We start from the raw sequence: 26271 nt of genomic DNA, 5'->3' as shown, positions 1-26271 counted from the left end.
CCCCAGTATCCTCTGTACCTGGCGCCAGAACGTTTTTTGAATAAAGAATGAACAGGTGCTGTCTTGGTCCTCCCTATCACTCCGCATAACTCACATTCCCACCCCCAGATATGGCCTCTCTCCTCAGGGAAGGTCAGATCCTGTATGGGGAAGATAGGCCACCCCAACCCCCACCAACAACCTTAGATGCGACTCTATGGCTAGGATACAACTTCTCCAACAATGGACTGACTGAGTAGCATGTATCATCATGGAAAATAAGCTCACAGGCAAAAATAAAAAGACATTTGAGGACCACAGACAATTAAAATGAAAACATACTGGATTGCAGATTATATCAGGAGAATTATTAGAACACACAGATCAATAATTCAAAATTAGGCTAATAAGCATTACAAAAGATAAGGAAAGGGAAAAAAGATAAGGGAGGATATTAGCAATATGAAACAACAAAAAGAAAGCATAAAAAAGAAAAAGCAGACAGGGGACATCTAGGTCAATTGGCATAACGAAGTTTATTAAGAAAATGTTCTGCATCCTACTTTGGTGAGTGGCATCTGGGGTCTTAAAAGCTAGCAAGTGGCCATCTAAGATGCATCAGTTGGTCCCAACCACTTGGAGAGAGTAAAGGAGAATGAAGAACACCAAAGACACAAGGAAAGTAGTAGTCCAAGAGACAGAAAGGGCCATATAAACCGGAGACTGCATCAGCTTGAGATGAGAACTAGACGGTACCCAGCTACCACCAATGACCGCCCTGACAGGTAACATGACAGAGAGTCCCTGATGGAGCAGGAGAAAAGTGGGGTGCAGAACTCAAATTCTAGTAAAAAGACCAGACTTAATGGAGGAACCCCAGAAAGCACAGTCCCTGGACTCTCTGTCAACCCAGCACTAAAACCATTCCTGCGGCCAACTCTTCAGACAAAGATTAGACTGGACTATGGGACATAAAATGATACTCATGAAGAGTGTGCTTCTTAGCTCAAGTAGATACATGAGACTAAATGGGCAGTTTCTGTCTGGAGGTGATAAGAAGGCAGAGAGGGTCAGGAACTGGTTGAATGGACATGGGAAATCAGGGGTGGAAAGGAGGAATGTGTTGTCACAGTATAGGGAGAGAAGTTAGGGTCACATAACAATGTATATATAAATTTTTGTATGAGAGACTAACTTGAATTGTAAACTTTCACTTAAAGTACAACAATAAAGTAAAATAAAAATTAATTATTAAAAAAAAGAACAAGCAGAAATATAAGGTATGAAAAATGGAACTGTTTTGTGATCTGCTTAGGGATCTATTGCTGCATAACAAATCACCCGAAACACTGTGGCGTAAAACAGCAACAGTCAAGAAAAGCATTTGTTTTGCTCACAAATCTGCAATTTATGTAAAGCGTCATAGGGACAGCTTTTCTCTACATGACATCAGTTTAGGCTGGAGGACCCACTTCCAAGATGAGTCATACACATAACTAGCAAATTATTACTGGCTGTAGCTCAACTGGGGCTGTGGACCAGGAGCATTGTGTCCTCTACATGTGGGCATCTCCATGAGCTGTTTGACAGCTCTTTGACATAGTGGCTGGATTCCATGAGTAAGCATTGTGTAGTGTGGATTGAATAAAAAAACCAAACCCACTGCAGTCGAGTCGATTCCAACTCATAACAACCCTGAAGGATAGAGTAGAACTGTGCCATAGGGTTTCTAAGACTGTAAATCTTTACAGAAAGCATGTCTTTCTCCCATGGAGTGGCTGATGGGTTCAAACCGCTGACCTTTCAGTTAGCTGAGTGCTTTAACCACTGTGCCACCGGGGCTCCTTTAAAAAAAAAAAAAAAGTCATTACCATTGAGTCAATTTCAATGTATAGTGACCCCATAGGACACAGTAGAACTGCCCCATAGGGCTTCCAAGGAGCAGCTGGTAGACTGGAACTGCCAACCTTCTGGTTAGCAGTCAAGTTCTTAACGACTGCGCCACCAGGGCTCCAGGGCTCCATTAGTGGATTCAATAGTGACCCCCAAAAGATATGTCCCCTGGAACCTGTGAATGGTACCTTATTTGAAAAAAGGGTCTTTGCAGATGTAATTAGAGATCTTGAGATGAATTCATCCTGAATTCATGGAGGGCCCTAAATCCAATGACTGGTGTCCTTATAAGAGAAAGGACAGTGAGATCTGAGACAGTGACACAGGAGAGAAGGTGATGTGAAGATGGAGGCAGAGATTACAGTCACATAGCCCAAGCTAAAGAATGCCTGGAACCACCAGGAGCTGGAAGAGGCAAAGAAGGATTGTCTCCTAGAGCCTTTGGGATAATATAATATTCAATATAGTTAATATCCAATAAAATAGGGATGAAGAGGCTCATTACATAATGATAAAAGTTTCAGCTCATCAAGAAAACATAGAAATTGTAAACATTAATGCACCTAATAAAATAGCCTTGAATATTTGAATAAAAAATTATAAGAACTATAGGGAGAAACTGATAAATATACCATCATAATGGAAGATTCAAGACAACTATCATTGTTACAAATAGGTTAAGAAAAAAACAGCAAGGATGTAAGATTTCAACAGCACAGTTAATGAGCTAATAGACATGTATAGAGTTCTACATCCAACAATTTAAAAATATATATTTTCGTCAAGCATCCTTGGAACAAAAATTAGTTATGAAGAATGCTTCAACAGAACCTCTGCTTCCAACCATGATGGCATAACAGAGGGCCACATTTTCCCTTCTGTGTAAAACAAATACAACTCTGAACAAAATGTATAAAACAATGGTTTTCAGACAATAGTCCACACAGGACTATAATCCCTGAAGAAAGGGAAACAAATGCAGTGAGCCCTACAGTTGCACTAGTTTACTGCCAAGAGGCAATTCCCATGCCTCAATGTGGAGGGTAAGGAGGGCCCAAACAGAGCCCAGTGGTCTTGCTGCGTTGAGGAGAAAGAAATCAGTATTTGGGGAGGCCAAAGCAGCTAGAATCTTCAGGGAAGATTAAAAGAGTTGAAAGTGGTTGCTGAGAGTATAGAACTGGGCATGGGGAATGTGAGGATAGAGAAGGGTGGGGCAGGGGCCTTTTCACACTATTTGACATCTCAGTGTATTATCACAAAGTAAACATCTAGCTAATCACCACCCAAGTCAAGATATAAACATTGCCAGAACTCCAGACCTACCTTCATGCCCTTTCCAGCTGCTGCCCTCTTCCTGCCCACCCAAGAAGGCATCTTTCTGACAATATACTGATTTTTATGATAACCACTGCCTTGCTTTCCTATACTGGATAAAAGTTACACCCCGAATATGTATCCCTGACCATTAAGTTTAGCTTTTCCTGTTATTAAAAAAAAAATTTATTGAAGAATAATATCCATACAGAAAAGTTCACATACCCTAAGTGTATGACCTGCTGAATTTTCACAAAAGGAATCCACCCGTGTAACCAGCACCCAGATCAAGAACCAGCAACCCAGAAGCTCTCCCTCATGCCCACTTCCAGTCATCACCTCCCCCAAGGATAACTGACCTCTAACAGCATAGATAAGTTTTGCCTGCTTTTGTACCTCATATAAAAGGAATAATACAATATGTATTATTTTGTGTCTGGCTTCTTTCAATCAACATTACTCTGTGAGATTCATCTACATTGTGTGTAACTGTAGTTTGTTCCTTTTTCATTGCCGTATACTATTCCACTGAGTTAATATACCACAGTTCATTTCTCTACTTTACTGTTGGGTTGTTTGCAACTGGGGATTCTCTCTGAACATACTTGCTCATGTCTTTTGGTGCACATGTGCAGACATTTTTGCTGGCTCTGTATCTAGGAAAAGAATTGCTAAGTCCTTAGACATGTGTATCTTTAACTTTAGTAGACAATATTAAACTGTTTTGCAAGGTAGTGTTATTAATTCATACTGCTACCAGCAGGGTGTGAGAATGCCTGTTGCTCCATCTCCTTACCAATACTTGGTATTATCTGTTGAATTTTAGTCATCTTCATTATGACTTTTATTTTGCATTTCCCTAGTGACTAATGAGGTTGATCACCTTTTTTATGTTTATTGATTATTCGGATGTCTTTTCTTGTAGAGTTTCTATTCAAGTGTCTTGCCCATTTTTATTTTGGGTTGTCTGTCTCTGGATATAAGCCTTTTGTCAATTATATGTGTTGAAAAATTCTCCCATTCTGTGGCTTGCTTTTGCACTCTTCATAGTATTTTATGATGAACAGAAGTCATTAATTTTAATATAATCCAGTGTATCAGTCTTTTCCTTTGTAGTTAATGCTTTTTGTGTCCAGTGTCCTTATGCTGAGGTCACAAATATATTTTCCCACACTACCCTGTAAGAGCTTTATTGTTTTACCATTTGCATTTGGATCAATAACACATTCAAATTAATTTTATTCTGTATGTTGCATTCTGTACAGTGTGAGATAGGGGTCATTATTCTCTGTTTTTTGTCTTTGTTTTTGTCCAAATGGGTATTCAGTTGTCCCAGTTTGTCCTTATGGGTTCATCCTTGCTCTCCTCCACCTCATATCCAGCTCTCCTTCTTGACTGTTGGTCCAGCTTACCTATACAGACTTAAGACCCAACACCAAATGCAGGGGCAACAGCCTTGCATGGATTTCTCAACCAGCTCCTTCATTTCCAAAAGTTCTAATTCCTATAACAAACTCCTTATTTTATAGCTATCATTTATAGTGATTCTGCTTGTCTAATCAAACCCTGACTAATATAAAACTCTCAAAGAACATGGCGAGAGGACTCACTCTACCAGATACCAAAAGTTATTTTAAAGTTGCCATTATTAGGATAGTGGTATTAATACAAGAATACATAACCCAAATAAATGAGACAGAATTCAGAAATAGATCTGCACATATATGGACATGTGATTTAATATCAAGTTCTCACGGAAGGAACTTCGATCTGGCTCCGACTCACCTCTGTGGACTGGGAGAGGAAAATAGCCAAAGAAGGAGGGTCTGTAGTTAGACAAGCACACAGCATTAGTTTCTTTTCTTTCTTTCTTTTTTTCAAGTTTAACGAATTGGTGATTTTTTTCCCTCCACTTAAAAATGAGTTAAAAAAAAAATCAGAGGACATCATCTGAAAAATCTAAAATCCTTACATACTTTCTCTCCTGCCCATTGCAAACCAGTTATATTTATTCTATAAACAGTATTAGCTTCTCATAAAAACAAATCTAAGCCTTTTAGAAGAAGACTGGGAACCCACCCACTGTCACACTCCATGATGGGATTGACACTGAACTCAGTTCCATTGTGTTCTGTGGGCTGCAGGCTTTGCAGAGGCTGTGCCTCTTTCAGCATAAGCATTTCGTAAGATGCCTCTGCCCTTCCTGAGACAGCCAATGCTGGAGGCAAATGGAACCACCTGCCTTGAGTAGCTGGGGCTAGACCACAAGACCCCTCACCACTCAAGAGCACTGGGAGCTTGCACCCACCAGACCCCATCCCCATCTGTGAAGAAGGAAGGACACTCAGACCTGGCTCTGTGCCAAAATGTTTATTTTCAGCATATGCTTGTGCCTGGATGACTAGGAGGGCGACTTTCTGGGGAGTCTGCGACTGCCACAGTGAAATCTAGGGGAGTGGCCAGGTCACCAGAGCCAAAGGATGAGGATTGAGAAGGTGGTGGTAGCCACTAGGGCAAATGGGGAGGCTTTTGAGGGCCTCTGGAGGACGTGACTGGTTGGCCACTTGTTCAGCTCCAGGTCATGACTCGCCGTGAGGCTGTGGCAGGAGGTGGGAGTGGCAGGACACGCCCAGCAGCCTGTCTGGAAACTCATCCTCCACAGGGCTCTGCCCACTGTTTTCCTCTCTCACCTGGGGGTGGGAGTCAGCAGTCAGTGGCTCCCACAGCCCCCTCCTCACCAGCTCAAACCACTGGAGCATCTTTTTGACTAGCCCAGCATAACTGTTCCACTTGTCTGAAGACCCTCAGCAGGTTTCCGCGAAGGACATCCCAAAGCTCTTCCTCACTCCAGCCACGTCTCAACAACTCCTCTATCAGCACCGGGTATGTGGATACGTCCTCCAGCCCTTAAGGGAATCTGTGTGGCCACCCACCAGTCAGCTGTGGGACCTCAGCCTTGATCTTGCTCTAGGCCTTCTACCCAATGTGTTCAGGGCCCATTGATCCACCAGCCCCAGCCATTTATGTGGGAAACTGAAGGCTCACTGAAGCCATGTTCTTCACCCTACTGAATGCAACTTTGGAAGCTCCTTGAAGGCTGGGTTTCTGCAATACGTCTGCTGGGCTGGGAGTGGGAGCATGTTAGGCAGATGAGCTGTGTCTGGGAGGGGAGGAGTACTTAGCAAGTGTAATGACCTGGAGTGGGTCCACTGGACCACACGAGACACAGAGGGAGCCCTGGAAACAGGCCTGGGAGTGGCGAGATGTCAGGTTGGCTGGAAGACCAGAGCCTGTGGTCGAGACCTCAGGATGGGAGGACCACGAGATGGGAGACTGAGACTAAAGGCCTCCCTGCTGTATCCCAGCCTAAGACAAAACCCAGGGAAATACTTACCGGCCAGACCCATCATAATTTCCACTAATCCCGATGAACTCAGATCCAATGACTGCCCTGATGTGGTCGAAGTGATCTAGAGGGGTAGGGGTTAGTGGAGGGCAGCACCAGGTTGGAGTTAGACCCTGGGACCAGCCCTAGTCTGGGGAAGCTCAGACCCTCACCAGTTTCCCCACCCACAGCACTCCAGGCCATGACAGTTGATTCCATAGAATTCATGGCCAGTTGTGAGATCTGAAGTGGCTACAGGTTAGGCTGTGGACCTGGAGTGGACCTCAGCACTGCCTATTTGGGCCTTTTCCTGCCCAGAAGCCACCCTGCCTTTGGGTTCCTTGAGAGTCTAATGGGGTCCTGCCTATCCTGCCCAGAGATGTGAGGGATAAGAGAGGTTCAAGGACTGGGAGCAAAAATGAGACCCAGAGGCAGAGACCTGAGGGGCTGCCAGTGCATTAGTCCAAGGAAGGGTCAGGACCCTCTGGAAGCCCTACCAGAAATGCAGACTGTTAACACCTGGCCCCTGTGTTTGACTGCCTCCACACACCCATCAGTATCAACTCTGTAGCCCCAGTTCTGGGTGGCACAGAAGATCTGTGTCTGCTGCCCCTAGGTTCTTGGGAGGTCTGCCTATTGCCCAACAGGTGTGCCAAACTGAGGGTCCCGGTGGCCCAAGCCAGAGCTGCACAAGGAGCTCACCTGCCACAGTGGACACATTGGCTAACAGGTTGCACTGCAGCACCCTCATGGACAGCGTTACCATTACGATGCCACCATTCTTCTTCTATAGGGATAGACAAATGGACACTCAGCTTGTCCCTTCCAGCCTGACTGCCTGCCCTCCTGTACTCTGGTGGTCCTGGTAGGACAGTGCTCAGCCTTGGCTTCAGGAGATGGAAGAGGCCCCACCTCTCTGGGTTTATGGGTTCCCTGGGTGGAGCTTATTTGGGCCTGAGTTTCAGTGATGGAGGAGCCTTGGGTTGAAGGGAGCCTTGGGTTGGAGGGAGTGTGAGGCCTGGGCCAGTAGCTTTGTTTAGGTTCAAGAGTCTTTGCATGGAGCATGCCTAGCCCCGGGTTCAAAGGCTGGGGTGACTGCTCACCAGAAGCTGTAGAATGTCATCGGGAATATTCAGCAAATAGTTGCACACGGCTCTGGCGGCTGAGTGGGAGAAGATTACAGGAGCCCATGACACCTCCAGGACCCGCCGTACCAAGGCATCCGATCCATAGGGACAAGTCCACCATCATGCCCAGGCAGTTCATTTCCCTCACCACCTTCTGAGGGACAGGTTGGGGGGATATCAGGGGTACACGTGTGAGCACACATATCTGTAGGGAGTGGGTAGGGAGGGATATGGAACCAGGGTCCTCACCTCACCAAAGCTGGTCAACCCGCTGACATTGATATAGAAGTGGTGTTTAAACTTGGTGGAACTCTTTGCCCTGCAGGACAGCCAGGAGAGGGCAATATAGCTGGCCATACCTTGGCCATCAGAACCTAGGGGCTCTGTAGTCCCTCTGTCTGTCCATCCATCCCACTTCTAGAACAGGAGCAAGGACCCACGACCAGCTGCTTTCTGGAAGTGTGAGAGACCTGCTGGCAGTCCATCCTCCCTCTAGGAGCCTCTCTAATCTCCCCTTTCTGGTCAGGCCCATTCCAGGGATGGGCAGTTTCCCTATCACATGTTTGGCCATTCCACCCTGGCCAGGCACTATGCTCACCAGGGAGTGCTGCAGGTGAAGGTGAGCGTCAGGTAGCGCACTCCAAGCAGATAGAAACTACGCAGCACAGCGAGGCTGCTGTCCAGTGAGTGACCACCCTCGACGCCAATGAGGCAGGCCAGCTTTTGAGTGCTGTTCAGACCTGGAGAAGGGTGTATCAAGTGGTTAGGGCCTGGGCCTGAGCCACCAGACTGAGCCTCTGACCATACCCCACCTGCCAGCCCACCTTCAGCTGAGGTCACAAGCTCCAGTTCAGAGTAGGATGCACATATGCATTGAATGAGGTCAATCTGCTCCAGTGTGAAGCACACAGCATCCTGGTCCTGGGTCTGGCATGGGACGTAGGCCGACCAGAACTGGGAATAGGCCCGGGAGTCTAGATTGAGGCCAGGGTGGTCTCCAAATCCCCTAGCCTGTCACACCTGCCTCAGCCACCATGGGACCCATTGGGCCAGTGGCCTCAAGTTAGACACTGCATAACCCCATGTTACCTTCATGCCTATTAAGCCTATTCCCAGTGGCTAAACTCTTGGCACATCATGGCCTGCTATTCTTTTTCCTGTGCTATCTAAATACTCCAAGGCCAATTCACCATGTCCTAGGTGGTTCCAGAAGCTCCTACACTCACCAGGGGATTTTCTGTCACTTTATGTGTGTCCTCACAGAAAATAGGTGCCCATACAGCTGGCCTGTCTTCGTCTCCAAGGTCCCCACACTCCCCAGCAGCTACATCATGACACACTGTGTGCCCCATCGTACCTAGTCACATAGGGGCTGGCCTACCTAGGTTTATGTGGCCCCAACATTCCCCAACAGCCCTGTCATGGCACCTTGTGATACCTGGGCACCCACGAGGCCGTCCCTAAGCCTGTTTAAGCCGGCCTGGCCACGGCTGAAATTGTGCAGATTAACATCCTGTAGCTTGTTCTGGAAAAGATGTGCCAAAAGCAGAGGCAGGTCGTTGTGACTAGAGGGATGTCAAGACAGGGTCAGAGTGGGGATCCATTCTCCAAGTCAGGCAGGACATGTCAGCAGGCCTCTGCCTGTCCCACCCCCACCTCACTCTGTCATTCAGACAATAGGGAGATCTCCTGAGGCAAGGCTTCAAGGGGGGATTCCACCAGGAATGGAGTAATGGTGGGGGAGAGAGCACCAAGGGGTGGTGTGAGGGAGTCTCCTCACTAGCCCTGCACACTGAGGGCCCTGTCCCCTGCCCAGAGATGCCTTCAGCTACCACCAATCCCTGCACCGCCCCTACGCACCCGTCCACTAGTGGGAAGGCCGGCATCAGGGCCCGCGCACGCTCTCTAAGGCTGGGGGCGCTGCGGACGCCTGCCGTGGTCGGGGCACTGGGGGCGTCTGGCGGAGTCAGGGCGCAGGTTATGCATGCGGGAGGCGGTGGCAGAAGCAGCAGGAGCAGTAGGGGCAGCAGACGCAGCCGGTCGAGCCCGTGGAGACCCTTGAGTCCTGCGAGCCGCATGATACACAGGGCCCGGTAGGCGAGTGTGGGGGCCAGTCGCGGCAGCCTGAGGAGGGAGAGTCAGAGTGCCACGATGGGGTCTCGACCCTGAATTCAGGAGACCCTGCAACGCCGCCTCCCAAGGAAGGGGCTGGAGTCACAAGACCCTGCGAAGGACGCGCGGGAAGCCGCGACACAGAGTAGCACAACCGCCAGAGGGCAGCATGGCCTTCCTGCCCCTAGCCCGAAAGGGGTCTTCCTAATCTCACTCCCTAGCTAGACAAACCAGGGACCTATGTGTGAATTTAGCTGCAGGGATGTGTTCTACCTCCCCAACCGGTCAAATATTCCATGAAACGCTAAGCCCCTATTTAAAAGATTGAATTAGATATACTGTATGTGTTTTGACTGCCAGAAATTCTTTCTATACTGTTACATGAAAAGTGACATTTAAGAACACTATTTATGGAAGGAGACCATTTTGTTTTAGCATCTAGTATTGCATTTTGTTTCTGTGCATATATTAATACACACACAGAAAAAGGCTGTAGAGGAGTCTACATATCAAATGTTAATTAATGGTGGCCATCTTCGGAAAGGGGTTATCTACTGTCTTTATGTCTCATCTCTTACGTCTCATCTCTTTCTGTAGTATGGTCATCCTGGCTGAGGACGGTCGTGGGTGGTGCTGGTGAGGGCTGAACTGGTGGAAGGGGTTTGGTGAAGGCACCAGAGCAGAGGTGAGCTATGAAAGGGGATGGAGTTTGGATCCCACAAAGGGGTGGAGAGGGCATTCCAGGTTGGCCAATGGCTCAGGCAAAAGTCTAGTTTGGGCAGGACAACTGTGTTTGGGGGATGAGCCAGAGGATCCTCCAAGGCATAGAGTAGGAGGGACAAGGTCATGTCCAATGCATGACTTCACTTGGGGCAGAAATCCTCCTTTGAGACAAGGTGGTCTCCAGGCTAGCTGGAGGCCTGGACAGTATAATTAATCATTTTCTGCTGGAAAAGCCCCAGTGTAGGGGAGCTGATCTCAGAACTGTATTTGGGCTGTATCTGAGCCTCCTGGGCCTGGACCAAGGAGCCCTGGTGGTACAGTGGTTAAGCACTCGGCTACTAACTGAAAGGTCAGTGGTTTGAACCCACCAGCCGCTCCACAGGAGAAAGATGTGGCAGTCTCCTTCTGTAAAGATTTACAGCCTTGGAAATTCTATGGAGGGGTTCTACCCTGTCCTATAGGGTCACTGTGAGTTGGAACTGACTTGACAGTAATGGGTTTGGGGGGCCTGGACCAGGTTTTGTCAAGCTGAGAGGGGCCAATAACACAGACTGAAATCTGAGTTGCCCTTCTTCTGTGTCTGCCTGTTGGGCTCCAAGACAAGCGGTCCTCCACTTCAGAGCCCCTGGAGAAGGACCTTGGCCTCAGGGTGACTACTACCCCCTCTCTATCTCTGCCTCCTTTGTGTCTTGGGGTTAAAGACCATCTGCCTCCAGCTTTTGCTTTCTCAGGAAGGGCAAAAAGAAAGAGAGACAGGGTTTATTCTGGTCTCTCAGAAACTTGAGTGGATCCTTTATTTAAGTGACATTGAACAAAATAGTGAATGATGACTTTGCTAATAGTTTATCAAAAGTACAGAAGCATTGCACTTACAGCTGTTTCCTATATTCATCTCAGGTGAAAGGAGAGGGCATAATGCTTAAAATTAATTTTAAAAATATTATCAAAGTAATACATAAATACAGTTTAAAATGTCTAGTTAGAGTTGAGTAGGTAAATCAAAGTTCCACTCCTGACAACAGCTAGGAAAATTGGGCAAAATATAAAAAGCATCTTTTTGTATGTTGTAAAAATATATATATATAAAGCATCTTCTTGAAGGTGCCATAGAGTTAGCAAGATATTGAAGAATTACTTGGAGATGATCCAGGGGGGGTTGCAAGCCCAAAGAGATAAGCCTGGCCTTTGGGGCTGTTTTTTCCCTTAGGAGTGTTATGCGGCTAAGGAAACTGAGATTAGTGCCCAGGGACCACCAGGGTAAGAAAGGACCTGGTGAACTAGCCTAGCTTTGAGTTGGAACACAAAGGAATACACCTTCGGAGAAACAGTGAATCAGAATTAGTACCCCGCAGGCCTGCAGCTGGGCTGGTTATGAAGCAATTGTCTCTCAAGTCCAGATCCACCCTTCTGCACTCTGCTCTGTGATGCTGGGGCTTGAACTCTTGAAACCACATTTCTAGATCCCTTTGCTACCTGGCTTCCAGTTATGTTCTGCCAATAGGAGTTGCCAGAGGGAAATAGAAAAAGATGTCTTTTCTGTTTTCTGTTCCGGTCCTTGCTTCTTCAGCTGTGGCAGTTGGCTCCAGTGTCCAGCTTTTGTGTCTGACTTCTTTCAGTCAGGATTGTGTTAGTGAGGCTGCAAGTTCTTCTACCAACCACCAGCACTGGGCACCTGTGCCACTGAACCCACTTCCACTGCAGAGAAGTACTCTCATGCCTGCTTCCATGTCTAAAATGTTTATTTGCTGGAAATAGTTGTGCCTGCACAACTGGGGCAGAATTTCGTGGGGTGTCTACGGCTGCCATAGTGACATCTGGCAGGACTGACTGGTCACCAGAACCACAGGATGAGGACTGGGAAGGTGGCAACCACTGTGAGCCCTGGGGCCATGTGGAGGGAGGATTTTGAGAGTGACCACTTAGATGATAACTTGAGTGTTCAATGTGTTGGAGTCACAATTGGTTTCTGGTCTGGAACAAGATCTTGTCTCTGGTGCAGACGCGGGAGGACAGAACGGCAAGAGCTGCCCAGCTGCTCATCCGGGAACTCATCCTCCAAGGGACTTTGCCACTTGTTTTCCTCCCGTACCTGGAGGGGGCAGTTGGTGGTTAGCAGCTCCCATAGCTCTGTCCTCCGCACCTGCTCTGGCACCTGAGCTACCCTTTTGCCCAGCCCAGCATACCTGTTCCACCTGTCTGAAGACCCGCAGCAGATTTTCACGAAGGACACTCTGAAGTTCCCCCTCACTCCAGCCACGTCTCAGAAGCTCCTCTATCAGCACCGGGTATGTGGACACATCCTCCAGCCCCTGAGGGAACCTTTCAGGCCAGCTATCAGGTCTTAGCCCTGGTCCCCTGGCCAGCCTGACCCACAGCCATAGTTCTATGTGCCTATGACCCACTGAACCCCAGCCCTGGTCAGATATGGGAAGTGTAGACTTGGAAGGAGGTAAGTGATTCACCCTGCTCTTCATCCTTCAGAAGGAGGCCCTGAAACCTCCTTGAATATTTGTCAAAACTCATTGAATTGCACTATTAAGATCTACACCTTTCACTGAATGCAAATTTTTCCTCCATTAAGAAGAAGAAAAGCTTCTTAAGAACTGGGCTAATCCTTGCATGTGCAGGCCTGGCTGCAGGCAGGGCAGATGCTCAGCCCACAAAGACCTTGCTGATAGTCTGCTTAGAGAAGTGGGTCTGCTGGGGTTGGGAGTGGGTGCACATGCTGGGCAGATGAGCTCTGTCTGGTGGCAGTGGAGGCTCAGGGCTTAGCCAAATATAATGATCTGGCATGGGACCACTGGGCCACAGGAGGGACATGTAGAGCCCAGGAAACTGACCCTGGAAGTCGGGAGATGCCAGGTGGGCCAGCAGACTCGAGGCTCTCACCAAGGCCTAAAGGTCATAAGGACACGGTATGGGGGCATGGTGACTGTGAAGGCCCCATGGCTGCACACCCAGCCCCACACAAACCACAGGGAAGCACTCACTGGCCGGCCCCGTCGTAATCACTACCAATCCCGATGAACTTGGATCCAATGACTGTCCTGATGTGGTCGAAGTGGTCTGGGGGGATGAAGAGTCAGCAGTGTGGGGCTTCCAGGGCAAGGCTAGGGTGGGGACTGGGCTCAACTCTGCTGATCCCCCATTTTGCAGCCTGTAGCCCACACAGGCCAAGCCCTTCATGGCCTGGTACCCAGTATGGTAACTTGAGGGCCCTGAGGTCTGACCTGAACTGATGCCAGCTGGCTCTTGATCAAACTTCAGGTTTGGAGTGGACTCCAGAGCCACCCCTATGGGCCATTCCCTGTCCAGGATTCACCCTCTCTCCAGTCCCCTTGAAAACCTGGTGGGGGCTCCTCTCCAGAGGTACAGAGAATAAGAGAGGGACAAAGAGTGCAACTGATGACCCCTAGAGACCTAAGGGGCTGTCCAGTCCCTTTGCTGGAGGCAGGGACAGGGCACTTTGGGAGCCCCTGCAGAGGAGCATATGGTTAGCATGAGACATCTGCATCTGACTGTCTCCCTTACACACATCAGTATCACACTACCAACTCTGAGGCCCCAAAGTTCTGTGGACTGTCTATCACTGGACTTTCGGGAGTTGTGTCTCCTGCCCATAGGTAGGTCAAACTACTGGGGCAGTCCTGAGGCCCCCAAGGCTTCAGGCCCAAGTCAGAGCTGTTCAGAGAGCCCAGGACGAGGCTCACCTGCCACAGTGGACACGTTGGCTAACAGGTTGCACTGCAGCACCCCCACGGACAAGGACACCATCACGATGCCACCATTCTTCTTCTGCAGGGGTGGACAAATGGACACTCAGCTTGGCTTCCTTCTGGGCCCCTGGGAGGAGGGTGTTCAGCCCTGACCTTGAGTGTCAGAGGAGACTTCACTTGTTGTCTGGGTTTGTGTGAATGGAGACGTCTCAGCCCTGGTTTGAGTGGTGGTATCTTGGCCCCGGGTTTGAGAGGAGAGGAATATTGACCACCTAGAATCCCTAGGCTCAAGAGTTCGGAGGCTATGGACTGTGGGTTTGCAGGGCAGGTGTTCAGGTTCAGGTTTGAAAAAGACGAGGGGGCAGGAGCTCTGGTTCCAGGCCTCCTTGCTTTAGGTTCGAGGGCCAGGGCAGTCTCTTACCAGAAGCTGCAGGATGTTATCAGGAACGTTCCGGGTGTTCTTGCACACACCCCGGGCACCTGAGTGGGAGAAGATCACAGGAGCCTGTGACACTTCCAGGGCCCGCTGCGCCACAGCGTCCGAGACGTGGGACAAGTCTACCATCATGCCCAGGCGGTTCATTTCTGCCACCACCTTCTGCAGGGACAGGTTGGGGGAGGGCCTCAGGGATGCACATGTGAGCACATATCTGTAGGGAACAGGTGGGGCGTGTGTGCTCGTGTAGGGCAGGGCATGGAACCAGGGTCCTCACCTCACCAAAGCTGGTCAGTCCACTGACATTGTTGTAGAAGGGGTGGATGCCCTTAGTCGAGCTCTCAGCCCTGCAGGATGGCCAGGACGCAGTCTGACAAGTGGCCACACCCTGGCCACAAGAGCCTAGAGGCCCTGCCAGACTCTCTATCCCTGCAAGCCCCTGGAGCAAGAGCAGGAACCCAGGCAGTTTGGAGGTCCCTGCTAAGGATGCAGTCTCACCGTGCAAACCCCAGCTCCCCTCCCCACTCCAGGGTAAGTGCTGAATTCTAGGGAAGAGCATTGGCCTGAGCCCTCAGTGTGACCTCGGGCAGATTCCTGCCTCATTGGGCCTACATCAACAGATTGTGCTTACCAGGGCGTGTTGCAAGTGTGGGTGAGCGTCAGGTAGCGTACTCCCAGCACATAGAAGGTACGCAAGACGGAGAGGCTACTGTCCAGTGAATGGCCACCCTCCACACCAATGAGGCAGGCCAACTTGTGGGTGTTGTTCAGAGCTGGGGGCAGGTAGGTGAGCTGATCACTTTCAGAGGCCTCAGTTGCTCAGTCAGGTCCCTGACACCCCTCAGCAGTGTGCCTACCTTTAGCAGAGGTCACAAGCTCCAGCTCAGAATAGGAGGCACATATGCGGTGGATGAGGTCAATCTGCTCCAGGGTGAGGCGCACAGCATCCCGTCCTTGGGTCTGGCATGGGACATAGGCTGACCAGAACTGGGGAGAAGACTAGGAGTGGACTTGGGCAGGGAGGAGCTGCCTTGGAGCTCTCTGGGTTTCTCAGAGCCTCCACAACCAGCACAGCACCCAGTGGGCCTAGAGGCCACATGGGAAATGCTGTTTGTTCTGTGGTACCTTGATGCCTGCCAAGCTGGCTCACTCTAGCCCCAGCAGCCCCCAGCATCCGTGTCATGGCACTTTTCGCATCACTATGGTAACTGAGTTCCCATGTCACTAACCTGTTTTGGTCTCTAGGGCCTCTGCACTCCCCATCATACCCCAGCAGCCATGTCATGGCACCCTGAGTGTCCCTGTGGTACCTGGGCGCCCACAAGGCCATCTCTAAGCCTGTCCAGACTGGTCTGGCCGCCGCTGAAACTGCGCAGGTTAACATCCTGTAGCCTGTTCTGGTAAAATTTCCTCAGGATCAGGGGCAGGTCGTTGTGGCTGGAGGGATGTCAAGACAGGATGAGGTTAGGGACACGTGGATGGGCCTCTTAGGACTCCAGATAAGGTAGAATATGTCACAAGGACTGGGGCTGTCAGGAACCCACTCGACACTGTCACACAGACTATACACGCCCCTTGAGGCCCGACCAGGGGTAGGGGGAAGAATTCCTCCAGTAAAAGGGTGACGGAGGAGAGGGTGATGGGGGTGAGAGGGCACCGAGGGGTGGTATGAGGGAGCCTCCTCACTGGCCCTGCATGCTCAGGGCCCCCTCTCCTGCCCAGGGGTGCCTTCAGCCCCCATCCGCCCCCGCACCACACCTACGCACCCATCCACAAGTGAGAAGGCCTGCATCAGGGCCCGTGCACGCTCTCGAAGGCTGGGGGTGCTGGGGGGGCCTGGAGGCATGGTCAGGGTACTGGGGGTGCTTAGAGGGGTAGGGACACTGGGGGCATCTGGCAAGGTCTGGGCGCAGGTAATGGGTGTAGGAGGCGCCGGCAGCAGCAGTAGGAGCAGCAGATACATCCCTCGGAGGGCACGGGGACCCTCGAGGCCCACGGGCTGCATGATGCACAGGGCCTGGCAGGCGGGCGGGGGCCCGGTCACTGGAGCCTGAGAGGGAAAAGCGAAGGGTAGAGGGCAACGATGGGGTCCCGACTCTCGCTCGATTCAGGCTACTCAGTGGTGCGGCCTCTTGAGAAAGGGGTTGCACGGGGACTCGCGACAACGCACAGCATGACCGCCAGGGGGCAGCACGGTCTTCCTGCCCTCAGCCCGGGTATAGCCTCTGCCTTGGGCACCCACTTGCCTCCCTTGGTAGGCTCTCTCTGGCCCTGCTCCTATACCTGCTCCGACAGGTGGCTTTCTCCCCGTCCCCAAGCTTGCTCTTCCAGAGAGTGACCCTCTGCCCCGAGGCCTCTCCGGAACACATCACATTCCCTGTCTGCCTGCAGCCTGCCCTGGGCATTCCATGGGCTACCTGCAGGTGTTTGTCTGTGGTCATAGCACCCTGGGCTCCAGGCCCCCCAGACCTGGGCCACATGGGGGTGGAGGTTGGCAGAAGAGATAATCTCTGGGAAGAGGGGTTAACCTTAGGGACTACAGAATCACGAATGGGCTCTTTGCCCCTGACCTCATGACTGGGTACCCAGCCTTCTCTCTCCTCTACTTTAACCCCATGACCAAGTGTCCATGCCCTGGGGACTCAAGCCAGGAACTGGGACAGGTGAGGAGCGCCCCTCCCTATCTTCCCCATTCAGCCTCAGGAAAGAGCACCCTGCCAAGGAGATGCTCCACCTCCCCAGGGACGAGAATTGAGCAAGCATCTGGGGAGGGTCAGGGAACATCTACTCAACAGAGCAGAAACCAGGCAGCTGGCTATTTGGAAGGAAAGAAATAAGGTCATGTCCAGGGCAGCAAAGCCCCTCTCCCCAGCACTTTCCTCCCAGCTGCTGGCTTACCTGCTGGCCAGGATCCCTCCTACCTCAGGGTGGAAGCTCTGGCAGGTCAGATGTACTGGTCCTCCGGAAAGGCCTGGCACCGGGTTTCTGTGGCTACACCCACCTTATCTCTTGCTCTCCCAGAAACCTCCAGGGCTGAGCTTCCTTCCTTGCTGGGCAGGCTCCACCCCATTCGCAGCCTCCAGCCCTCACCCTAATCACCTCCTCCAGGAACCCCCACTCCTCACTCACCACATGCATTCAATTGGACTGGCCCTCTCTCACAGAGGACTTCTCTCCTGAGTGGCTGCAGGTTCTGTGCCTAAACTCTTTCATCCCCAGCGACCTCCTCCCCCTGCCCCTTAGCCTCTCAAGGTTTGCCCTGAACCTTGGTAGTCCCTGATTCACCTCTGGGGCGTTTCTCATGTAGCAGAGGTGAGCAACACTGAGTGACCTAAGTCTGGAGACTGGAGACCAAAGAAGCATTCCCCCCAAAACAAAAAGAGGAAAACTCTTGCAGAGGAGCTGGAAGTGTTGGGAAGGAGTCTCAGGCTGGGTGTATCTGAGGGTTGTGCACTTGATGTTGCCAGTGCCTGCTGGCCAGGAGGAAAGGAAACGAATGGTGCTGTGCTGGAGGCGGAGCTTTGAACCAGTTCGTTCTGGTTCCGAAGTGGGAACTTGTTAGAAATGCAAATTGCCAGCAGGGGGTTGAAACTGGCTGAGGGTAGGTCTGCAGCTGGAGGATCTCTAGGTGAATCCACTGCTGAGTGTGAGTCCCCTAGGGCTTTGTCTCAGAAAACAGCAGAAACAGGTGTGTCCCTGACTGGGGTGGCTCAGGAGCCTCAACCCAGGTCTAGCTCCCTTCCCTCGTCCACCACCCACTGCTGCAGTTGCCCCCTATACCCACCAGCGCAGCCAAGTGGAGAGAGGGGTGAGAGGCTCTTGGATCTGCTGGTCTCCAGGGCAAGGATGTGGGTTTAGGGGATAAACAGCTTGTCTGTTTCACTCCTGATAGCCCCCAGGAAGTAGGCAGAGGGGCTGTAAAGAATGGGTAAGAGGCGGGCAGGAAGTCCCAGTAGATAAATAACAGCTGCCTTCTTCTGCCTCCTCCTAACAGCAGGAGTGGGCGGGGAGAAGGTTGATTTTGGAGCTTCTCTCCAGGGGCTGGTGAACTCAACTCAACCAGGCCATGACCGCTATACTGCAGCGCATCACCACTCCCACACATAACGAGTGCACAGTATTACAGCAGCTGCCACGACGCCTGCACACCATAAGTGCTCATTCCACATTTGTTGTAGGCTCAGGAGGCTGCTATCTTCCCCCACCTCATGGAACAAGTGACAATAAGAGCAGCCAGAGTTACTGTGTGCCTGGAGCTGTGCAACCAGTTTGACATGCTTTAGCTCACTCAATCCTCACAACAGACCACAAACCAAAAACCAAACCCATTGCCATCGAGTTGATTTTGACTCATAGTGACCCTATAGGGCAGGGTAGAACTGCCCTATAGGGTTTCCAAGGTTGTAAATCTTCATGGAAGCAAACTGCCACATATTCCTCCTGTGGAGCGGCTGGTGGGTTTGAACCGCTGACCTTTTTGGGTAGCAGCTGAGCCCTTTAACCACTATGCCATGAGGCCTCCAACAACCCACAAAGTAGGCTTTTTACTAGCTCATCTTGTAGGTGAGAAAACGGGTTCAGCTGGCAGGTGGAACTGGATCTGAAACCAAAGTCCCCCATCCTCCAGAGTTTGCAAGCTCTCTTCCACTAGTTCTGCTCTCCCTCTGAGGCCACCGAGGAACAAAGCAGTTGTCCCATCTGGTGAACGCTCTTTCCTGACCTCCACACTCCTCTGCCCAGACACCATACTGAGTCCACCAGAACACAGGGCAGGGGAATCCTGCATTTTGGGGCAGCTCATGGGGAAAACAGGACTAAGTCTGTGGAGAAATGTGCTTAGCCTTCTGCTATACTGGACTGTCTGGGACCCCAGGCCAGACCCACCCAGAGTCTTTGTCTCTTTTGGCTCCACCTCTGCAGGTCCTCCAGGCCCTGGGAACTCCTCCTGAAGCCGGAGCTTGCAGCGAATGGCGGCCAGCTACTTGGTAAGATACACTCAGTCTACTCCTGCCCATCCCCTCTTACCTGTTCACCACTGCCAAGCTTACCTGGATTGGGATGGACTGGCTTTATTTTCAGAGAGGGTTCATGGGACATATGAAAGCCAATTGAGGAAACCAACAGTAGTAGGGAGAGTAGCCCATTGTCCCTGGGACAGAACCCTCTCTGGACCTGGCTAGGAGGGAGGACAGGTATGGGTATAGGAAGGCCAGCTGCTGGGGAGGCAAATGGTCACACTGATGCCTCCTGGCTGTGTCAGGGCTCCTCGGATCCCTTCACTTCTGGCCTCTGCCTTTTTCACCAGGAAAGGCCTCAAATTCCTTATATCCACCCATCTGTTTGTCCAGACATCCTTTACTGATCACCTACTGGGTACTGGCCCTTTGCTGGGATTGCACAGTGCAGTTGCTGGACAAGATATCAGTTATCACACATGCTGGCATATAAGCCCATAGAAGGGTGAGTTGTGGGGGCAGCCAGTGTGGGGAGCCAGCACTGGCCAAACGAACATCTACTCCTGGCATATATGATTTCTCATTTAGCCTCAAGTTCTGATTTGCTCTTTTGCTCAGCCTAGCCTGCTCACCTCTGAGACCTGTCAGACCAGTTTTCTGCAAAAACTCGCTATTGCTGTTCGTGGAACACCCTGCCTCAGAGCCCTCCATGCTCCCTGGTTTTATGTGGGAAGTCTGCACTCCTCTGCCTGGCTTCCAGGGCTTCCTATAAGCTAGTTGACCCTGTCAAGCTGACTACCTGAGCCCTCACCGACTGCAAACCTGGTTAAACAGCAGGCTGCAGCTGAGAAGCTTTTGATTTTTTCACTTTTTATTAGGGAAAATGCCAAACATAAAGAAGTAGAGAGAAGAGTGTATTGAGCCCCCATCACTCAGCTTCAACAATTATCAACTGATAACCTATCTTGTTTCATTTATACCCTCATCCATCCTCTTCTCCACAGTATTTTAAAACAAATCACAGATATTATTTCATCTACAAATATTTAAGTATGCCTCTTTAAAAGATAAGGGCTCTTATTAATAGATATAACTACCATATCATTATTAAAACTTAACACTTTCACTTCCTTAATGCCATAAAATATCTATCATGTTCATATACCCGACTACCTAATTTTTTTCAAGTGATTTGTCTGAATTATAATGTAGACAAGATCCCCACATTGCTTGGTTGTTATAGCTCTTCATTTGTAGGTTCCTCTTCCCTCTTTTTTTCTTCCTTATAATTTATTTTTGAAAAAAAATCTTGACCTTTGTCCTGTAGTTTTCCATGTTTTGGAATTTGCTGATTGCATCCTCATGGTATCATCGAATATGTTCCTCTGTGTCTTATATTTTCTATTCACTGGTAATTAGGGGAAGCTTTTAAAACTGCAGATTTCCAGGCTCTATCCTAAAAATTTAGGAATGGCATGGGTGTTGGGAAACTCTATGTTTCACAAGACCCCTCAGGTGAGTCTGTTTATTCTCTGCTGGCTGCTCCTCCATCACATTCCCCAGGACCAACCAGCTGTTCCCTTAACTGTTGAGAGAGACATTCCATGGTAACAGCCAGTACCTCCCTGCCATGGCACACAGCAGTTAGAGTGATCTTAATATCTACATCAGATCATTTCTCTGCCCTATTCAAATCCTTCCCGTGGTTTCCTATCACACTTAAGAACCACACATCACACCATGGCTGACAAGGCCCAGTATGATCTGGCTCACGCCTACTTCTCCAACCACATCTTTCATTCTTCTCTTTCAATTATTCCTCCCTAGTCACACTGACCTTTCTGCTGGTTCTGGAACCGGCCAGGCTATTCCTACCTCAGAGTCTTACACTTGCCGTTTCCTCCACTAGAAATGTTTCTGCCCACAGCTCTGCACATGGCTCATATCTCTGCTCAAATGTTGCCTCCTCGTCTTCCCTGACTACCTTGCGTAATGCAGCACCCCTCATCACTCTATCTTCTTATCCTTTTTCTTTATAGCAGTTATAACTATCTGAAATTATTTTACTTGTTTGTTTCTTCCCTTAGTTTGTGGGTGCCTTGAGGACCCAATCGATCAACTCATTCGCCAATATATCCCAAGCAACTAGCATAGTGGCTGGTATATAATAGGTACTTAATAAATATTTATTGAATAAATAGATGGATGGATGGATAGATAGAACAGTATCTTTTCAGTCTTGCCCTTCTTCTCCCTACACACACACACACACACGCACGCACGCACACACACACACACATTCATCAGGCTCTCCTTTCCTTAAAGAACCTGCTGTGTCCTGCTCCAGTTTGCACAGGCGTCAGTGAGAGACCCACATAGTTAGAAGCTGCACCCAAAGGCCCTTCTTGGAGGAAGGTCTTACAGGACCAGGCCTTGCCATGTAAAGATGTACTTCAAAGAACAGAGAGGTTTGGGGCCTGGCTTTAGAAAGGCTGGATTTCAAATACAACACTGTTACAGAAAATCATTTTATTGAGCAGTTGGGACCCCACAGGGGCCAGAAAGGGCTGGAATAAAGGAGCATGTGGGCCTCAGGAAGGTGCTGTTTGACTTCCTCCAGCCTCTCCTTGCTCCAGGTAGCAGGTCTCCTTGGGTTTCTCTATTCTGCCTCCTGAGACTCCAGATGGGAGGCTCCCTGAGTAGCTATAGATTGCTTCTTCCTGGTCTCCTCCAGTTTCAGGAAGCTCAGCCCCTCCTAGTTTCTGCTGGTGGCCGCTGGTAATGACTCAGAGCCAGGAGCCCCCTGCTAGGCCACTCTGTACCTTCCCTCTGCACCTTGTTCTTCCTTGGTTAGCAGAGTGCAGATTCTCTTTCTTCTGCCCAAGAAAGGACTCTAGAAGATTAAGCAGAGGAGCATCAGGTTTTCTTCCAGGCCAGCTTCAGCCTCGGTATGTTCAAAGCAGCCTCTCATTTCAAACCTCAGTTTCCAAGGCTCCTTGCCAATGGCCAGATGGTATGGAAGGGAGCTCCTGGCTGGGGAAGGCTCAGGCAGAATGGCTCAGGTTCTCATCCAGGGATGGACAGTGGCAGCCACTGCAAGAAGAGGCACTAGCTGTCTTAGGCAGTTAAACATGTGTCCTTTCCACAGAGTGGCTCAGCCAGCGAGCTTCTGGGGGGTCAGCCTCCTGCCATCATGCTGCAAGCGCCGAATTTTGGGGCTAGAGCAGCCTGGGTTTTCGTCTGATTCTGCCAGAGGCCGGCGTCTCTTGGGAGCCCTCCTGGGGGTTGGCGTCTCTGCTTCCACCTTTGCTGGGGTGGCCACAGGTGCATCCCCATAGGCCCGGTAGCCGCCAACCAGGCAGTATGTCTCCCCATGCCAGCCTACCTGGGTTTCTCCACACCCTCGGTAGAGGACATGGTAGTGACCAGGTGTAGGAAGATAAGTGGGAGCCACTGCTGCTGGGAAGAAAACCAGAACTGATGAGTCATGTTTGCTTTACACAGTTGGCTGCCAGGATCTCCCTTCTCTCACATCTCTCTATTTCTGGCTGAAGCCCTCTTAACTGCTTGGCATTCCAAACATAGCCCTAACCCATAGCTTCTAAGCATCCCCTGCAGAAGGGATGTTGGCTGCAAAAACAATTCTGTGGAGCCTATGGCAGCAGCTGGCAACTTGGAAATCTATTCCTCATCCCCAGAGAAAACAGTAGAACCCAAAAATGACTGCAATCAGTCTCCCTCAATCTCTCCCTTCCACAACCCAGGAAACATTTCTTAAGGCCTGTCACTTTTGAGGTATTAATGGAAATTGTTTCCAAGTTTTGGAAGAAAATCTACTATAAATTGGTTAAGAACCACTCCCAAGGAGCCCTGGTGGTGCAGTAGTTAAGTGCTTCGCTCCTAAGCAAAACGTCAGTGGTTTGAACCCACCAGCCACTTTGCGGGAGAAAGAAAACCTTGGAAATGCTATGGAGGCAGTTCTTCTCTGTTCTATAGGGTCGTTATGGGTTGGAATCGATTTGACGGCAATGGGTTTGGTTTTTTTAAGAACTCTTCCCGCCTTGGCAGTTCCTCTTGGGCCCCATTCATATTACCTGGTTCAACCATACTGAACTCTAGCCTTCTGATACTTTCAACTAGATTAGAAAAAGGCAAAAGTACTGGGGCAGAGTGAGCAGGAGGTTCAGAGCCAGATTCTGGGTACCAAATCTAGGCTTGAGGAGCCTCTTAACGTCAACGCCTCCTCCTGGGACACCATTTCCTCAGATCCCCAGTTTCAGTATCACATCATCTCCCCTTGGTTCTTCTGCTCTTCCCAGCTATGATACCACCCTTTCCCAGCACTCAGCATCTCAGTCTGAGATGTGTCTAAGGTGACCCATGTGTGTGTCTCATGACAGCACAGTGAAGGTGAAGGGTCTGAAGGTGAGCTTCATGAGAGGCCCTCCATAGCTCTTCCTCAAACTGCTGTCTATCCCTTGCCAACAAAAACATACTTGGCTTTTGCTGAGAGGGCAATCAGGAACGGGTCTGAATGGAAGCTTCATGTAGCACAAAGGGGGAAGGCTAGCTTTATAAAGATTACAACCTAATTTACCCAGGGATGACACCTCATTTGCTGTCAACAGTGAGCAGGGACCCCCAGACCATTGGTACTACTTATGGGGAAGTTCTGAGTTGTAGTGGGCAAGCCCAAAGGGAAGGGTAGCAGCCTGGTGAGGTTGGGTGTACAAAATACCTCTTGTGTAGATGCCTGGCCTAGGCCTACCTGCTGCACTGCCTTCCCAGGGGACAGAGGACAAATTAGAGTGAATATAGAAGATCCGGTCAGACATTCTCTCTCAAGCAACCAAACCGACTGCTATCTCGTAGAGAACTGGTAGGGAAGTTTCCCCGAGGGTACCACGTTTGCGTAGTTACGCTGCCATGGAAACTGAGAACACCTGTGAGGTCATCACTACCCAGTGAGGTCACATAAGGAATCTGTGACTTGAGGGGCAGGCTAAAGGCTCTCCGGGTTTTGTGGAGAAGAGCAGGGAGGAGGCAGAGAGACACCCTGCCTGGGCCTTCACACCTGGCCCTCTCCACCTATGTCCTAGTCAAGTGGCCACTTCCTGTGGAGCCCACCTGTGGGGCTGGCACAGCCACAGTGACCACAGGAGGGCAAGAGAAACCTAAACTCTAAGACTGCCTTGAGAGGCAAGATTGACCTAAAAGACAGCTAGGTTGTACGGCACTCACCACAAGCACTCAACAGTTGGAGAGAGATATTCTGATTTGTGTGGACAGGGGAATCAGGGAAGGCTTCTTGGAGGTAGGCCTGAAGGACAAGTGAGATCTGGTCATGTGGAGAGGAGAGGAAGGACATTCCAGTCAGGAAAAATAAAAGCAAAGAGAGAGACTGTTCTTGACCTTGTCCTGCTCCAAATGTAAATTCATAGAATCCTCACATTTTTAACAGCTGAGGACTCAAGAAAACTCAGAGGTTAAGGGGCCAGCCAAGGTCACACAGGTAGTGGAGAGGTGTTTTGCTAATGCTAGGGGGTCACTGAGGGCTTCATGTTAGGGCTTCAGATTTATAACTGATGGGATGTGAGGATAAGCTCATGACGTTTAAAGGTGATATGACACCGAAAGGGATGTTAAAGGTGCTCTAAGGCAGAACGAGGCTCCCGAATAAATTCACAGAGCGGGAATGAATGATGAACCCATTTAAACATGACGTTCAAAAAAAACCTAATAAACCGACAAACTTATTACTACACTCCCCTCCACTCAAAAAGGCAATGACAACCAACTCAATCATGATGAAATGATGAGATGGGAGGTGGACACCAGCCCAGGTGAAAAATGGTCAACAGTGATGAGGCACTACTGAGACAGAGGAGGAAACAGAAAACCCTGCTTTTAGCCTGATCAGGCCCACACTGCTGTTGTTAGGCGCCATCGGTCAGTTCCAACAGAACGAAACACTGCCCAGTCCTGAGCCATCCTCACAATTATTGCTATATTTGAGCCCATCGTTGCAGCCACTGTGTCATTCTATCTCATTGAGGGTCTTCCTCTTTCAATGACCCTCCACTTTACCAAACATGATGTCCTTCTCCAGGGACTGATCCCTCTTGATGACATATCTAAAGTATGTGAAATGAAATCTAGCCATTCTTGCTTCTAAGGAGCATTCTGGTTGTACTTTTCCCAAGACAGATTTGTTCGTTCTTCTGGCAGTCCATGGTATATACAATATTCTTCACCAACACCATGATTCAAAGGGATCAATTCTTCTTCAGTCTTGCTTATTCATTGTCCAGCTTTCGCATGCATATGAGGCCAATGAAAATACCATGGCTTGGATCAGGTGCACCTTAGTCCTCAAAGTGACATCTTTGTTTTTAACACTTTAAAGAGGTCTTTTGCGGAAGATTTTCCCAATGCAATACATCGTTTGAATTCTTGACTGCTTCTTCCATGGCCGTTGATTGCAGATCCAAGTAAAATGAAATCCTTGACAGCTTGAATATTTTCTCTGTTTATCATGATGTCGCCTATTGGTCCAGTTGTGAGGATTTTTGTTTTCTTTATGTTGAGGTGTAATCCATACTGAAGGCTGTAGTCTTTGATCTTCATCAGT

General features: G+C 49.7%; 4 protein-coding genes across 4 annotated transcripts in view; all 4 read right to left on the bottom strand.

The window, feature by feature from the left end:
• SLC12A4 (solute carrier family 12 member 4) overlaps positions 1–12358 on the bottom strand; it is a 37276-nt gene extending 24918 nt beyond the window's left edge. Inside the window, exons 1-2 of the mRNA XM_004371468.2 lie at positions 12346–12358; positions 7011–7018 (exon numbers count right to left, since the gene is read on the bottom strand). The gene's annotated coding sequence lies outside the window, so the exon portion shown is untranslated. The remainder of the gene's footprint in view (positions 1–7010; positions 7019–12345) is intronic.
• On the bottom strand, positions 5651–9776 carry LOC101353886 (dipeptidase 3). The gene is given in 12 exon segments (XM_023726821.1): positions 5651–5770; positions 5772–5876; positions 5959–6103; positions 6581–6656; positions 7274–7358; positions 7675–7803; positions 7805–7852; positions 7948–8017; positions 8297–8438; positions 8523–8652; positions 9137–9263; positions 9559–9776. Coding segments are annotated over 12 exon segments (1395 nt in total).
• On the bottom strand, positions 11304–21577 carry LOC101353629 (dipeptidase 2). The gene is given in 11 exon segments (XM_023726770.1): positions 11304–12622; positions 12717–12852; positions 13524–13599; positions 14244–14328; positions 14671–14847; positions 14963–15032; positions 15317–15458; positions 15543–15645; positions 15996–16122; positions 18470–18559; positions 21516–21577. Coding segments are annotated over 11 exon segments (1326 nt in total). The 3' UTR covers positions 11304–12364.
• A 1217-nt stretch (positions 21578–22794) lies between these two features.
• DPEP2NB (DPEP2 neighbor) lies at positions 22795–24475 on the bottom strand. The gene is made up of 2 exons (XM_012554211.1): positions 24409–24475; positions 22795–23099 (listed from the first exon to the last, which is right to left on the bottom strand). Exons 1-2 carry the CDS (start codon positions 24473–24475, stop codon positions 22795–22797), a joined length of 372 nt encoding a protein of 123 aa, XP_012409665.1.
• Positions 24476–26271: the final 1796 nt, after the last annotated feature.

This window comes from Trichechus manatus, unplaced genomic scaffold (assembly GCF_000243295.1).
Source record: "Trichechus manatus latirostris isolate Lorelei unplaced genomic scaffold, TriManLat1.0 scaffold00014, whole genome shotgun sequence".
NCBI classification, from domain to species: domain Eukaryota; kingdom Metazoa; phylum Chordata; class Mammalia; order Sirenia; family Trichechidae; genus Trichechus; species Trichechus manatus.
The sequence above is the reverse complement of the archived record's forward strand: the minus strand, read 5'-3'. Positions and strand labels throughout refer to the sequence as shown.